The following is a 14271-nucleotide window of genomic DNA, read 5'->3' as shown; positions in this document are numbered from 1 at the left end:
CGATGCATGAATTTGGTCATTCTGACAGCAGTGACAGGTTTACACAACATCAATGTACAAGTAGTTGCATGAATTTCGTCATTCCGACATAAATTTACTCGACATCAATGTACAAGCTGTTGATGCATGAACTTTGTCATTCCTACAAAGGCTTACCCAACATCGATGTACGAGTCACTGATGCATGAATTTGATCATTCAGACAGAGGTTTACCCAACATCAGTGTATAAGACGTTGATGCATGAATTACTCAACATCAACGTACAAGTTGTTGATGCATGAATTTGGTCATTCCGACCTGACCCAAATAAACAACGACAAACCATTCGAGACTATGTTTTCCGATATAACAAAAACTGTATCAAATATAGACATAAAGCACATAGTTCCTACGATGATTCTACAGGCAGAAACCTATCTATACAACAACAACGACAGCACTAGAATCAACCTTGAACCGCCAATTCTTGCAAATGCTTGATAAATGCTTGCAAACTCACATCATCCGTCATTATAACCTCCGACCCATCCACATAACTCGACTTATGCGTTGCGGAAGGGTTCAACTTGGCTAAAAGAAACCTAGCCTGACTACCATGCTGCTCGCATCTCACCAGTTTTGGAACTGGGATCCGTTGAGCCACTAGCTGCTCCGCCTCCACCTCCGGTGCTTCCAACAACTTTCGAAAATTCTCATGGTTTGGGTCTCGGTCATACCCCAGCTTCTTCCATCGAGCGATCTTGGACCCATAGTGAATAACAACATAAAAGTAGGAATCGAATAGCAGAATTACATCAGGGGATAACGAGCAAACGTCTAAAAGAACGGGAATTGGAGGGCCGTCAAACGAGTATTGGGAAAGCGTCGGTTGGATCATTATTAACGACCCCACAACCCCTTCACGGGTTAACGTCAGCTGGAAAAATGTGGTTTCATCCGGACTGCTGTTGAACACGTCAATGAACTGAGATCTTCGTAAGTGATACATGAACTGCGGATAGAGCGAGAAATTCGAAGAAAGACGAAACGATGACGGATCTTCGCAGATGTAGTCTCCAAACTTGGAAGCAAAACTAATTAGCTCCTTATCAAGCCATCTCACCACCTCTCGGGGGAAATTCTTTTCAGTTTCGTGAACCGCAAGTCTAGCCATGACTGCAGCCGCAGTTTCTTGATCAAACCCTGCAGCGATTTCTGGTGCACCGCTACTGACCCACCGTCTTGCGGCAGACGTTACTCGTTTGCGAATTCCCATGTTTCCGTGTCGGTATTTCGTTATGAACTGTATAAAGAACGCAGTCCCCGGCTGCGCTTTCTGCTCTTCACTTACTTGAAAAAAGAATGCAATGCACATTTTATCGGTCATCGTTCCAAGCTTCCAAATGTTCGTTCCACCTTCACCGATCTCCTTATCGCTCACTGAACCGTTTTTTTTCCGGAGCGAAACACACGGACCGATCGCGCCACATATTTTCACATCTTTCGTGGTAATTATCTTGATAGTTGCATCAAAACACATATTCAAGAACCCTTCTTTGTCACGACAGAAAATGTGACGCAAACATTTTCTAAATTGATCCGATTCAAACGATTCCGCCAACATCATGAATCCACCCGATCTTTCAACTGCTGCTCGCATCTCCGTTGCTCCAACTTGATCCAGAGAACATGCAAACAGATGGAGCACCATCGATAAATCTGTTAATTTCTCCGATATTTGTTTGTAGAACTCACAAGACTTCCAGTAAAAAGGAGCATGACCAGTGTTTATGTCTCGATGAGTTCTGATCGATTGATTTAGATCTTGGCTCACGACCAATCCTGGTCCCATAGTTGCGGGCCCAGATGTGAATACCATTATGTGGGACCCGGTGGTGGTCGAGCAACCTTCTAGAAGGCCTACAGCAACTAGTATTGCAGCACCGGTACAACGTGGAGACCGATGGCCCGGTGTGAGTGGTGACGACTCGTGTATGTCTTCGATGGCGGTGGTAATATTGAACTCACATTCAGAAACTGGTAGAACAAAGCCATGTTTTTGCACCCCCTGTGGTTTTCCAAGATGTTGCCTCACAGAAGTATGGATCCCCAGAAGATCGATGATCTGAAATTGAAGAAAATAAACAATTACGAGTGTTCGAAACACCACAAATCCACTGGAAATATGAACATCATATGGAAATTTCATAAGGGTTTCAATTTCACCTATTTTACAATTTAAACGTATTAATGAAAGAAATACACACACACACATATAAATATACAGACTCCCAATCAAATAGACACCCACTAATTCCTACAAACCATACGAATCATTCCTACCCTTCCATCAAGATTACAATCAAGGACATTTGAGTCATTCTTCCATGGTGACATTTTAGGCTATATCTTCTTCCTAAAATATATCCGTCTTGGATTCAGTATATTCGATCAGTATGTAACCATTTTCATCTCTCCACCATTTTTGTTTTGCGGCTACTTAAAGGTTCATTCGACTTACTTGACTGAAACATCTGCATAAGCCGACAAATTCATGTATATTTTCTAATAGGGGGTTCTGGTATGAAGTGTGATATTTTTGGTCGCCCAGTACCATATTACATGTTCTTTTGTGGGTATCCAGGACAGCTAGGGTGTTCAGAAAAACCGTTGGACTGCTCAAACCGGTCAAGCCAGACCATTTTTAGCTGTTTGAGCGGTGTGGCGGTCCGGTCCGATCTAGTATGCGGTTTAAATGCTTTTTTAAGTGGTATGGACTGAACCGACTGCCAAAAAATATACATTAATTATATTTAGTTTTCATGTTATAGGTTCAACTTTATGACAACTAAAAAAAGTCATCCAATACACTATGTTTTTAGTTTTCATTTCTCTATTGATCGCGTCATCTTAAGGATGGTGATTTGCCTCGACCCGGTGGGGAACCCGGTTCACCCGACCCAGACGGGGATTCCCCGCTAAAACTGTACCAGGTCAGGGGCCGGGGATCCCCGGTAGGGGCAAACCGGGGTTGGGGCCAGGGCCGGGGCCAGGTATTGTATCCCCGCCCGCCCCGTACCCGGTATATTGATAGTTTACTATTTGGGCAATTGGGCTTTGGGCTTTGATTATACACTTAGACTTGGACCATATATGGCCTGGAGTCTGGATTCATTGATCGACATTCAAGATTCGACCAACTCATTCATTGACGCCACGCCGTTGCCGACTTGCCGTATGCGTCTCACAGTGTCACAACTCACACCGTCACACAATCTTTAGTTCTTTACTCAATTGACCCTTGTCCTCATCAACTAACCCTCGTCAATCGACCCTAGTCGTCTTCTTCATCAATCGTGTGAGCAGTGAGCCAGTAAGCCACTCAGCGGTCAACCTTTGTCTTCTTCAATCGTCACTCAGCACCAGTCGTCTCGTCTTCTTTGTCAATCTTAGACTTCGAGGTCAGTCGTCTTCTTCGTCAAATCATGTATTCGATAGTTTTTTTGTTTAGATTTAGGCTTATATAATTAGGTCATAATAGAAGATGCACAATTTTCCTTAACGTAACTGTTTGTTTCCATTCATATTGTAAGGATATCATATAAATATTTCCAATTTTGGTTTTTGGTCAATGGATATTTAGTCATTGACATACTGTTAAAATTATATTACCTGTTCTTGTCATTCTATTTAGTGCGAATGGAGAATCAAATGAGGAAACAAAAAGGTTCCATCACTAGATTTCCAAATTCCAATATCTCCTCAAATATAAGTAGTTGCTTGATACGTCTCAGCCCGACCCACACTGGGGTCGGATATATCAGCGTCGCAAAAGAGAGGCTACGAAACAAGTAGAGGGGGCTGTTTGCAATTTACTTATTCTTAATTAATTAGTTGATTAGGATAGATATTAATTAGTTTATTAGGATAAATATATTTTCCTATTTTGTTGGATTAGGGTACGGCTTTATTTAGGGGGCCGGCCACCCCATTATTTGCATTCATTCAGATATTTTATTCTTGTCGTTTGACATTGGAGATTCCCTGGTTCTCGAATTCTAGGATTTATCCGTAAGCATCCGATTAGCAGTACCTTTTGGCCGCTAGTCTTGATTTTGCCAATTTGATTCGTATCAAATTGGTATTAGAGCATCGGTCATGCGCCTGTGATTTTGTCCACGCCACCATGACCAAAGTTCAGGATCTTGAAGTGGAGTTGACCCAACAGAAGGCTGCGGCCGATCAGTTCCGCGCTGACACGACGCAGCGATTCGAAAACTTGAAGGCCACCGTGGAATCGTTGTGCACTGAAACAGAGAAGCGACATGCGGAGATGATGAAGGTCATGTTGCAACAATTCCAAGCGTTGAAGTCGCCACCACCACCGACAGCGGCGATGCCATCGCCAATCTTCACCGATTGCACCACACGGCCCATAATGCAGCAATCAAATTTGATTTTTAATGAGAATGGGGCGCCCCTGCCGCCTTGGCATGCAACCAGTAGTACGACAAAGGAATCGAACAAGCCCATCGGCACTCAGGAAATTCCTTTTCCGGAGTCGGGTACATTTTCTTTTTCTGAGACTGATAAGTCGTTTGGCAGCGGGTATGGAAGGGGCTCAGGACCTTTGGGGGAACGGGTGTGGGTGCCCGCAACGGACTCCCGTCTTCGTAAGTTGAAGATGCACCTGTTCGATGGAATTGATGCATATGGGTGGGTGTACCTCATGGAAAGATTTTTCGACGTTCAGGGATTTGTTACTACGGGGGAGAAGTTGAGGGCGGCGGTGTTGGGGTTGAAGGTACAGGCCCTCGCATGGTACCAATGGAGTGATGATAGGCACCCGTTTCGTTACTGGGAAGGATTGAAAAGCCGGTTGTTGGCTCGGTTCCAATCATCTCAGGAAGGGGACCTATACGAACAATTTTTGGCAATTAAACAGGAAGGGTCGGCACGCGAGTATATAGGGAAATTTGAAACATTATTGGCACAGCTAAGGGGTATTACTGAGAAGATTATGCAGGGTACATTCCCAAAAGGGTTGAAACCGGAGCTACGAACTTCCGTGAGGTTGCTTCAACCAATGGACTTAGATCAGGCGATTCAACTAGCTCTTATGGTGGATGAAAATAAAACTGTCAGCACCGGGAACGCGAAAAAAAGGGAAAAACAAAAGTCAGCCGGTGCGGACCCGAGGGGGGGGCTCACGGCTGCCGGCCGCCACACCAACGGGAACTCAACGACTGACAACAGGGGTAACAAATAGCCGTTTAAACGGATGACGGATTCGGAACTGGCGGATAAACAGGCTAAGGGCTTATGTTTTCGATGCGATGGGAAGTTCACACCCGAACACCGTTGCCCCGAGAAAGCCCTGCGGATCATGTTAATGGATGATGATGATGACGAGGGGGAAGAGGTAACACCGGAAACTCACGCGCACTTAGATGCGGTGGAGGTGTCAGTACACTCAGTGGTGGGCATGACATCTCCCCACACTATGAAACTTCGCCGTAATATACAAGGATCCAAGGTTGTGGTACTAACTGACAGTGGGGCAACCCACAATTTTTTGTCCTTACGGTTGGTCGAATCGTTGGGGCTACGGGTTACGAGGCAGAAGGAGACAGGCGTCACCATGGGCAACGGGAAGACGGATAAGTGTTATGATATTTGCAAAATTGTAGAATTGTCTTTACCGGGATTACGGGTGATCGAGGACTTCTATCCCCTAGAGTTGGGCAGCACGGACGTGATACTAAGGGTGAAGTGGTTACGGAAACTGGGGGATACACGGGTGAACTGGCGTGAGTTGACCGTGACTTTTATGAATGGCATGGAGCGGGTCACCTTGCAAGGGGAACCTGGGCTGCGAATGGCTGAGGCATCACTTCAGTCCCTGGCCCGTGACCAGATATCAACGAGACTTACTTGGTGTCCCCGACGAGTATTGATGAGGTGGCGGCCTGCACATGACTCTTTACTGACAGATTACTCTAATCTGTTTGTGTTACCTGCAGTTTTCCCACCGCCGAGGGATCATGAACACGCTATTGTTCTCAAAGAAATCACAGAACCCATTAACGTGCGCCCCTACCGATATCCCTAACTGCAGAAAGACGAGGTTGAACGATTGGTCGGGAAAATGCTTGAGGCTGGGGTGATTCGAACGAGTATAAGCCCATTTTCAAGTCCCGTTCTTTTAGTGAAAAAAAGGACGGTAGTTGGCGTTTCTATGTAGATTACCGAGCCTTAAACAAAGCAACAGTGTTGGATAAGTTCCCGATACCGGTCATAGATGAATTATTGGACGAACTGCACAGTGCAACGACATTTAGTAAATTTGATCTAAAATCCAGTTACCACCAGATAAGAATGAAGGAGAGCGACGTACATAAAACAGCCTTCCTGACACACGAGGGTCACTACGAGTTTTTAGTCATGCCATTTGGGTTGACTAACGCACCTTCCACCTTTCAGTCGCTAATGAACCGAGTTTTCCGGCCCTATTTGAGAAGGTTCGTATTGGTTTTCTTTGATGATATTCTAGTCTACGGTAAAAACATGAACGAACACAGGAATCATTTACTTACGGTGTTTGATTGCCCGCGGAAGGAGAAACTTTACTGTAACCGCAAGAAATGTGTATTAGGGCAGACCCAGGTTGACTATTTGGGCCATATTGTTACCAGCAACGGGGTGATGGTGCACCTGTATAAGATCACAGCCATGACAGAGTGGCCCATTCCGAAGAATATACGAGAATTACGCGGATTCCTGGGACTAACGGGGTATTATCGGAAATTCGTGAAGGGATACAGTAAAATTGCGCGGGACTTAACGGATCTGCTGAAGGACAGTTTCCAATGGACCGAAAAAGCCACCCAGGCTTTTTGAAACTTGCAGGATATCATGACTAAGGTGCCTGTTTTGGCTCTGCCTGATTTCTCGAAGACTTTTACTATAGAGACGGACGCTTCAGGGCAGGGAGTAGGGGCAGTGTTGATACAGAAAGGTAAGTCGGTCGCGTACTTCAGCCAAGTCATAGGCCCAAGGGCGCAACTTAAATCTGTCTACGAAAGGGAATTAATGGCTATTGTGATGGCCATGCAGAAATGCAGACCGTATTTATTGGGCCGTCGTTTTATGGTTATTACCGACCAAAAGAGCGTGAAATATTTGTTAGAAGAGAGGGTGGTCGCGGGTGAACATCAAAGGTGGATCTCTAAGGTGTCGGGATACGATTTCGAGATTATATATCGACCGGGTAGTGAGAACGGGGCTGCCGATGCACTGTCGCGTCAGGGAACGGGGATCGAGGTGAGTAGCTTGACCGTGTCTCGGGTTAGTACTGATGAAGGTTTACTGGATGCTAATCGTTCTGATCCGGAAATAGTTCACCTTCGTTCACGCATTACGAACGGGGAGGACGGGCTCGAAGGATATACTGTGAAGGATGGGCATGTGCGGTACAAGGGACGTTTGGTTATTCCTCGTACTTCGGGATGGACATCACGGTTGTTCCAGGAGATGCATTGTGGGGCGACAAGGGGGGGCATGAAGGTATACAAAAGACGTACCAACGGATGGCGATTGAAGTGCATTGGGTTGGTATGCGGCGGAACATTATTATTTATTAAAATGATTTCGGAATGTAATGTCTGCCAGCGAAACAAATATTCAAACTTGGCACCGGCAGGACTACTTCAGCCCCTTGACTTTACCTGATCATATCTGGGAAGATTTAGCGATGAATTTCATCGATGGGTTACCAAAGTCGAGGGGTACAGTGTAATAATGGTAGTGGTGGACAGGCTTACTAAATCAGCCCATTTTATTCCTCTGAAGCACCCGTACACAGCGGCCTCGATGGCAGTCTAGTTTATCCGTGGAATTGTGAGGTTGCACGGGGTTCCTAAATCGATTGTGTCTGACAAAGATCGTGTGTTTGTGAGCCACTTCTAGTGGGAGTTGTTTAAATATCAGGGCAGGAGTACAGCTTACCCACCCCCAGACGGATGCACAAACAGAGGTGGTTGACCGTTGTTTGGAGACTTATATGCGGTGTTTTTCTTCCTCAAAACCAAAACAATGGACGCGTTGGTTACCATGGGCAGAATATTGGCATAACACTTCTTTCCATTCTTCGATTGGCACGACACCCTTCAAGGTGTTATACGGGCGGGATCCTCCAAGTATTTTGGGTTATGATCAGGGGGCGGCGACTACTTTTGAGGTGGACCGCTATGTACGGGAACGTGATGAGGTGTTAGCGAAACTTAAGGTACAGTTGCATCGGGCCCAGCAACTCATGAAGACTCGTGCAGATGGCAAGCAGAGAGATGTTTGTTTTCAGGTGGGTGACAAGGCCGTATAGACAGATTTCGGTGGCTCATCGGGCTAATATGAAGTTGGCTCCACAGTTTTATGGACCCTTTGAGGTATTGGAAAGGGTGGGAGCGGTTGCCTATAAATTGAAACTGCTGCCATCCTCGACCATACATCCTGTGTTTCATGTTTCGCAGTTGAAAGCGAGCTGCTTGTGGGTTTGGCTGACGGTATGACGATGGGTTGTCGTCCGGTGGATGTGCTCGGGACTCGTAAAGGTGATCAAGGCTTGGAAGTTTTGATTCATTGGGAGGGCCTAACACGTGAGGAATCCACATGGGAGCTGATGGATCAGGTGGTGGAGCAGTTCCCTGCCTTTCACCTTGAGGACAAGGTGAATCTTCGGGGCGGGGGTAATGATACGTCTCATTAAAGGTTATTATGTGACAGTCATCCTCATAAGTGTTTATAACCAACAAACAGTGAGCTACTTCAAACAGTTATTCTTGATTGGTATCGCCATAACTCAAACTCCTGCGGATCATTTCAAAGCATGTATTGATGTCAACCTCTTTCAATGATCATTGAGATCTAACCCAAGTTTCTTGCTCATTCACACAACCTAGATGACTTCTTTAACGTCCTCCCTGTATTTATCTTCTTATAAATTCATTCAAGCCTACGGAAAAGCATAATCACTAATGCATCTACATTGATGACATTCAAAAGCCTATCGAAGTGACATATTCAGTTCTTCGGCTAATATAATTTCATGTCTTGTCTCTTGATACCAATTATATTAGTTTTAGGCTCTTATCTATCATAACTACCGCATTCCAATCTTTTCCTAAATATCCCCCCCTCCCTCTTGATTTTCCATTTTCAATGGGCAAAATGCAACGAAGTTTGCCTTGGTTCCTAGTTGGCATAACAAAACGAAATTCTTGATCAATGTAACCGAAGTTTCAAAATATCCTATTTAATGTAACAAAGTTTCAAATTCCCTATGTTTTCGCATTTTGACCGATAACATGCTAACTTGTAACATCTGATAACGTAGATGTCAAGTTTATCTTCCACTTCGCGATAAACCTTTTGTCAACACATATCCACGTCACTAAATGTCACACGAACAGCAGGTTACCAGTCAAAATGGGTAGAAGATATAAAAATTTCAAACTTTGTTATATTAATAAGGATATTCTGAAACCTTGTTATGGCAATCAATCTTTCTCATAGTTTCCTTGTATGTAACTAAAAAGATTGCTTTCCTACAGAAGGGAAGAGTTAGATAGCTCATCCGAATCGACAAAGACTAGTAAATAGTAAGCAACGGAAAGAAAAGAAGAAGAAAAGGAGCAATAAATAGTATGAGGTAGGTACATAGTAACATAGAACAAATAAGGAATAGCACACACCCTCTAACTATCAGAGGACTCTAGTAACTTAACCTTCATCGTTTAGCTTAATCAGACCTCCCCTTGAGCTCTTACTTTCCCCAGATAAATGTTAACTAAAAACGTGTGAAATTCGAGAGCCCTTCAAATCTATACATCAAAGCATTTGTTGTGGTTTCCTAGCAAAAKAAAGGATTTTGTGCTTATACATAACTCTAGCATGTACCCCAATGCAACACGAAACCAGCCCCCCCCCCCCATACACACACATTGTGTGAGCTGCAACTCTTACTGATCGGATATTCAAACAGCTCTAAACAACCAAAACTACATGAATCTGTAGCAACATGCCTATTGTGATCAAAGACATGTAAAAGGTCCACTTCCAATCCAAGGTTAATTATCCTCTATGTTGCTTAAATGCTTTTGTTATGGATACAAACAATTGTCGGACTTCTATCAACAACTGTCAAAAGCCTACTCACATCAGTTTATATTAAACTGGAAGTCTTATGAGATCATGTCACCAATTCAACTTGGTGGATGATATAAAATAGTAATAGCTTATGCAGCCATCAAAAGAAAGGGGATAGTAAAAAAGGCAAAACCGTTGCACCAAGGCTCCTTGGCTTTGCAACAGTTGGAGAGGGAAGTCTTTTATTGGTGGTATTTCCTTCATATGGCAAAGACACTATTTATTTACCTACAACTAGTGACGTTCCCATCCTTGGTTTTAAAAAGCGCGATGCGGTCGAAGGCGGTAAGGTTCTCGGAAGCCGATGCGTGATGCAGATGCGCTCGAATCACGCACGTGATGCGCCCGGTATTCAAAAAATACTTATAAATTAATTCTACATATCAATTTCTACCTTAAAAATACTTACCTATCAAAATACTTCATTTATAACATAAAGTAGTTCAAAAAGTGGCATTAGAATCTTAAAAAGTTCGTGAATCGGAATAACAAAACACACAAACTACTACCATGAAAAACACAAGTAAATGTCTAATAGTCACATCCCTAAACTAAATGACCAAGTCACCTAACTAATACTCCCCAACTTGGTTTAAAAATGCGCGCATAATGCGCTCCGATGCGTCCTATGCGCTGGAGGTAACGCATCAAGGGGTTGATGCGAAGCAATTCCATGATGCTCTCTGATGCGGTCGCATCACCTATGCATCACACGATGCGTGCATCTGCGCATCCTGTATGTTTCATGTTTGGGCTCCTTTTTCATTCTTTAGAGGTTTTTAGTTGGGCTTTTTGTAGATTAAAATAGAACGTAATAATGACCTAATAAAATAGAAGTCCCTCTCAAGTGAAATTCAATTGTGCCTTGCAACGTCGATATAAAAAAGAGGGAAGTAGTGATCCTATCATTCTAAAAGACATAGATGAAAGTAATGAGTGGTTGATGGGGAGGATGGACAATGATGATGAAGATGATGATTGGTGTTTATTGATAATGATCTTACGTGGGATGACGTAGGTAGAGCTTCCGGGCGTGTGAGACTCCTCGTTTCACTAGAGCATCAAGAGGGAGAGTAAATGATGATGGGTTGAGTCTATCAAGAACTAGAAGTGCTAGAGGAAAAGGACATGCTCTTCAGGATGAAAATGATGAAGTTGAGGTGGAAGCAGATATTGGAAGGTTTGATAATGATGAGGGAGATGAACCCGTGTTGGGGGGGGGGTTTGATGATGCTGATTTTGGGGAGTATTAGTTACTTGGTCATTATTTAGTTTGGGATTGGGGACTAATAGACATTTACTTGTGTTCTTCATGGTAGTAGTTTGTGTATTTTCTTATTCCGATTCACGAACTTTTTAAGATTCTAATGCCACTTTTTGAACTACTTTATGTTATAAATGAAGTACTTTGATAGGTAAGTATTTTTAAGGTAGAAATCGATATGTAGAATTAATTTATAAGTATTTTTTGAATATCGGGCGCATCACGTGCGTGATGCAAGCGCATCCGCATCGGCTTCCAGGACCCTTACCGCCTCGAACCGCATCACGCTTTTTAAAACCAAGCCCCTAAGATCAGCATCATCAAACCCCAACATGGGTTCATCTCCCTCATCATTATCAAACCCTCCAATATATGCTTCCACCTCAACTTCATCATCTTCATCCTAAAGAGCATGTCCTTTTCCTCTAGCACTTCTAGCTCTTGATGGACCCGACCCATCATCATTTACTCTCCCTCTTGATGCTCTAGTGAAATGAGGAGTCTTATACGTCCCGAAAGCTCTACCTACTACGTCATCCCACGTAAGATCATCACCAATAAACACCAAATCGTCATCTTCATCATCATTCTCCATCCTCCCCATCAACCACTCATTACTTTCATCTATGTCTTCTAGAATGATAGGATCACTACTTCCCTATTTTTTATATCGACGTTGCAAAGCACAATTGAATTTCACATAGACCATGTCTACAAAAAGCCCAACTAAAAACCTCTAAAGAATGAAAAAGGAGCCCAAACATGAAACATGCAAGATGCGCTGATGCACACATCATGTGATGCATAGGTGATGCGACCGCATCAGAGAGCAGCAAGGAATCGCTTCGCATCAGCCCCTCTGATGTGAAGCCTCCAGTGCATCGGAGCGCATCACGCATTGGAGCGCATTATGCGACTATGATTTTTGAGAACCAACTTAAATAACCAATCCATTAGTTCATTCTAACTATGTCACAATTCAAAAAATTGCAAATTTAAGTAAGATTTAACACTGAATTTTAATACAATGCATATGACACCAAGTATACCTGGGTAGTAGAAAGCTTGCGTTCTCCATGGAAGACAACCATCCGCAAACACTCTGTAAACCCAAGATCATACACCCTCACCATGGAATCAAAAACGATCAACCCCACCATTGCATTTTCTGGCAACTGTGCAACAATCAGCAACAATTCATTCTTAAGTGCTTGAAGTTCATCTTCGCTGGAAGAAGCATCCACCACAAACACAAACACCGGACCAATCCCCAAACCCCGCCCTCCTAGTCCTCGCTGATCCAAACTCGACAGTGAAGATGAAGAAAACGAACAAGAATTGGACTTGGTCAATCCCAAACCATTACTGGTTCCCCAATTATGAACCCGATTAGAATTCATCCGGGTCGGAGTCATCAAACCCTGATGACCCAATTGGTATTCAACAGTACTGTAAGTTGGGAAAAGCTCAGCGGGGATATTGTTTTCGCCGATTTCAGCATACGATCTTGGAAACGAATTTTTCTGATAACAAAACGGGCAGACCCAGATTCGAGAAGGGTAATCAACACGGGCGTACGGGTTTAAGACGGACCCACAACGGGAACAGATCAATGGGTCATACGATAATAGTGGGAGCTCGTTGAATTTCATCAATGGAGTTTGCATTATCGATAAAGGGATTACCAGATTGTTTGATTCGGTTTTTGATACTGGCCATGAATTCCATGACCATCGCAAGCCTTCGATTGCTTCCAATTCGACGAAATCCATTTTAATCAACAAGACACTAACTCGGAGTTGCGATCTCCATTGGCATTACTTTCTTGGACCAAGGATTTCATCCAAGTTTATGATTGTTAAAGGAAGCAGGGTAAAATCCTCTAAAGTAAGCGGCCGGCGTAGTATTCAAACATTTGAATCTAATAATCACGATATATTCAACTTTTAAATATTATTTTTTTTAAATTATTTTTATAATAATTGGTAGTTCATATGTTATATTATAAATCTAAAAATAAAAAATTAATACAATTTCTCATTTAAAAAGATTAAAATTTATGTTTAAAGAAAGTAAATATTAAAATCATGTTTTAATCATACACAATCATAAAATATTTCTTGATACACCACATTTGATGTGTAGACTCCTTTTTGATTGAACTTTTTGATAGGTTTCATTAAATACCTTTATATTACCACGTGATATCCCTCTGGATAATGCCACATAAAGTTGGTCATGCGAGAATACCGATTCTAGTATTGTCTGCCCTTGAGCTTTATTGATTGTCATGGCAAAACAAGGTCGAACGGGAAATTGTTTTCTCATTAATTTAAAGAGAAACTTGTCATCTTCAGACAGACATAAAGGAATTCTTGGTAAAAATATCCTCTTACCAGCATACTGATTAACAACTATTTCTGCATCGATAACATTCTGCTGAAAACCTCTACATATCAACCTCGTGCCGTCACACAATCCATTTGAGAGGTCGATATTCCGCAATAGTATTATCGGGCCGGAGGTAATGAGGGGTAAACCGCAATAGTCAGTGAGTTTAAGAATTTCATCGAATATAAATTATTCTTATTGTCTTCTGCTTCATCAAAACTATAGTAATTTTTTTCCTCTCCGCAGAATCTTCCGATCAACTAATCATTAATCTTGTCGACATGCTCATTTTTAGTTGTTAATATCGCCCTCAAAATGATATAATCTGAAGCAGTCTCACAGGTTTGAAAAGTAGGGATGGTGATTTGGCCCGACCCGGTGGGGAACCCGGTTCACCCGACCCGGACGGGGACGGGGATTCCCCGCTAAAAC

At 43.0% G+C, this 14271-nt stretch overlaps 1 protein-coding gene across 1 annotated transcript; it reads right to left on the bottom strand.

Annotated features, from left to right (window-relative positions):
• Positions 1-344: 344 nt before the first annotated feature.
• Positions 345-13282, bottom strand: LOC112503071 (protein transport protein SEC23-like). Its single transcript, XM_025107136.1, has 2 exons — positions 12498-13282; positions 345-2106 (listed from the first exon to the last, which is right to left on the bottom strand). The coding sequence occupies exons 1-2, from the start codon at positions 13218-13220 to the stop codon at positions 448-450; spliced, it is 2382 nt and encodes a 793-aa protein (XP_024962904.1). The 5' UTR covers positions 13221-13282; the 3' UTR covers positions 345-447.
• Positions 13283-14271: the final 989 nt, after the last annotated feature.

Source organism: Cynara cardunculus, unplaced genomic scaffold (assembly GCF_001531365.2).
Source record: "Cynara cardunculus var. scolymus isolate 2C unplaced genomic scaffold, CcrdV1 Un_Scaffold_2491, whole genome shotgun sequence".
NCBI classification, from domain to species: Eukaryota; Viridiplantae; Streptophyta; class Magnoliopsida; order Asterales; family Asteraceae; genus Cynara; species Cynara cardunculus.
The sequence above is the reverse complement of the archived record's forward strand: the minus strand, read 5'-3'. Positions and strand labels throughout refer to the sequence as shown.

What these genes read in the sequence shown, in the direction of transcription:
- LOC112503071 (XM_025107136.1), bottom strand. Translation starts at nt 13,220, where the DNA reads ATGGATTTCGTCGAATTGGAAGCAATCGAAGGCTTGCGATGGTCATGG. An exon ending in GCAAGCTTTCTACTACCCAG is followed by an intron (nt 2,107 to 12,497) that starts GTATACTTGGTG and finishes CTTCAATTTCAG; the next exon opens with ATCATCGATCTTCTGGGGAT.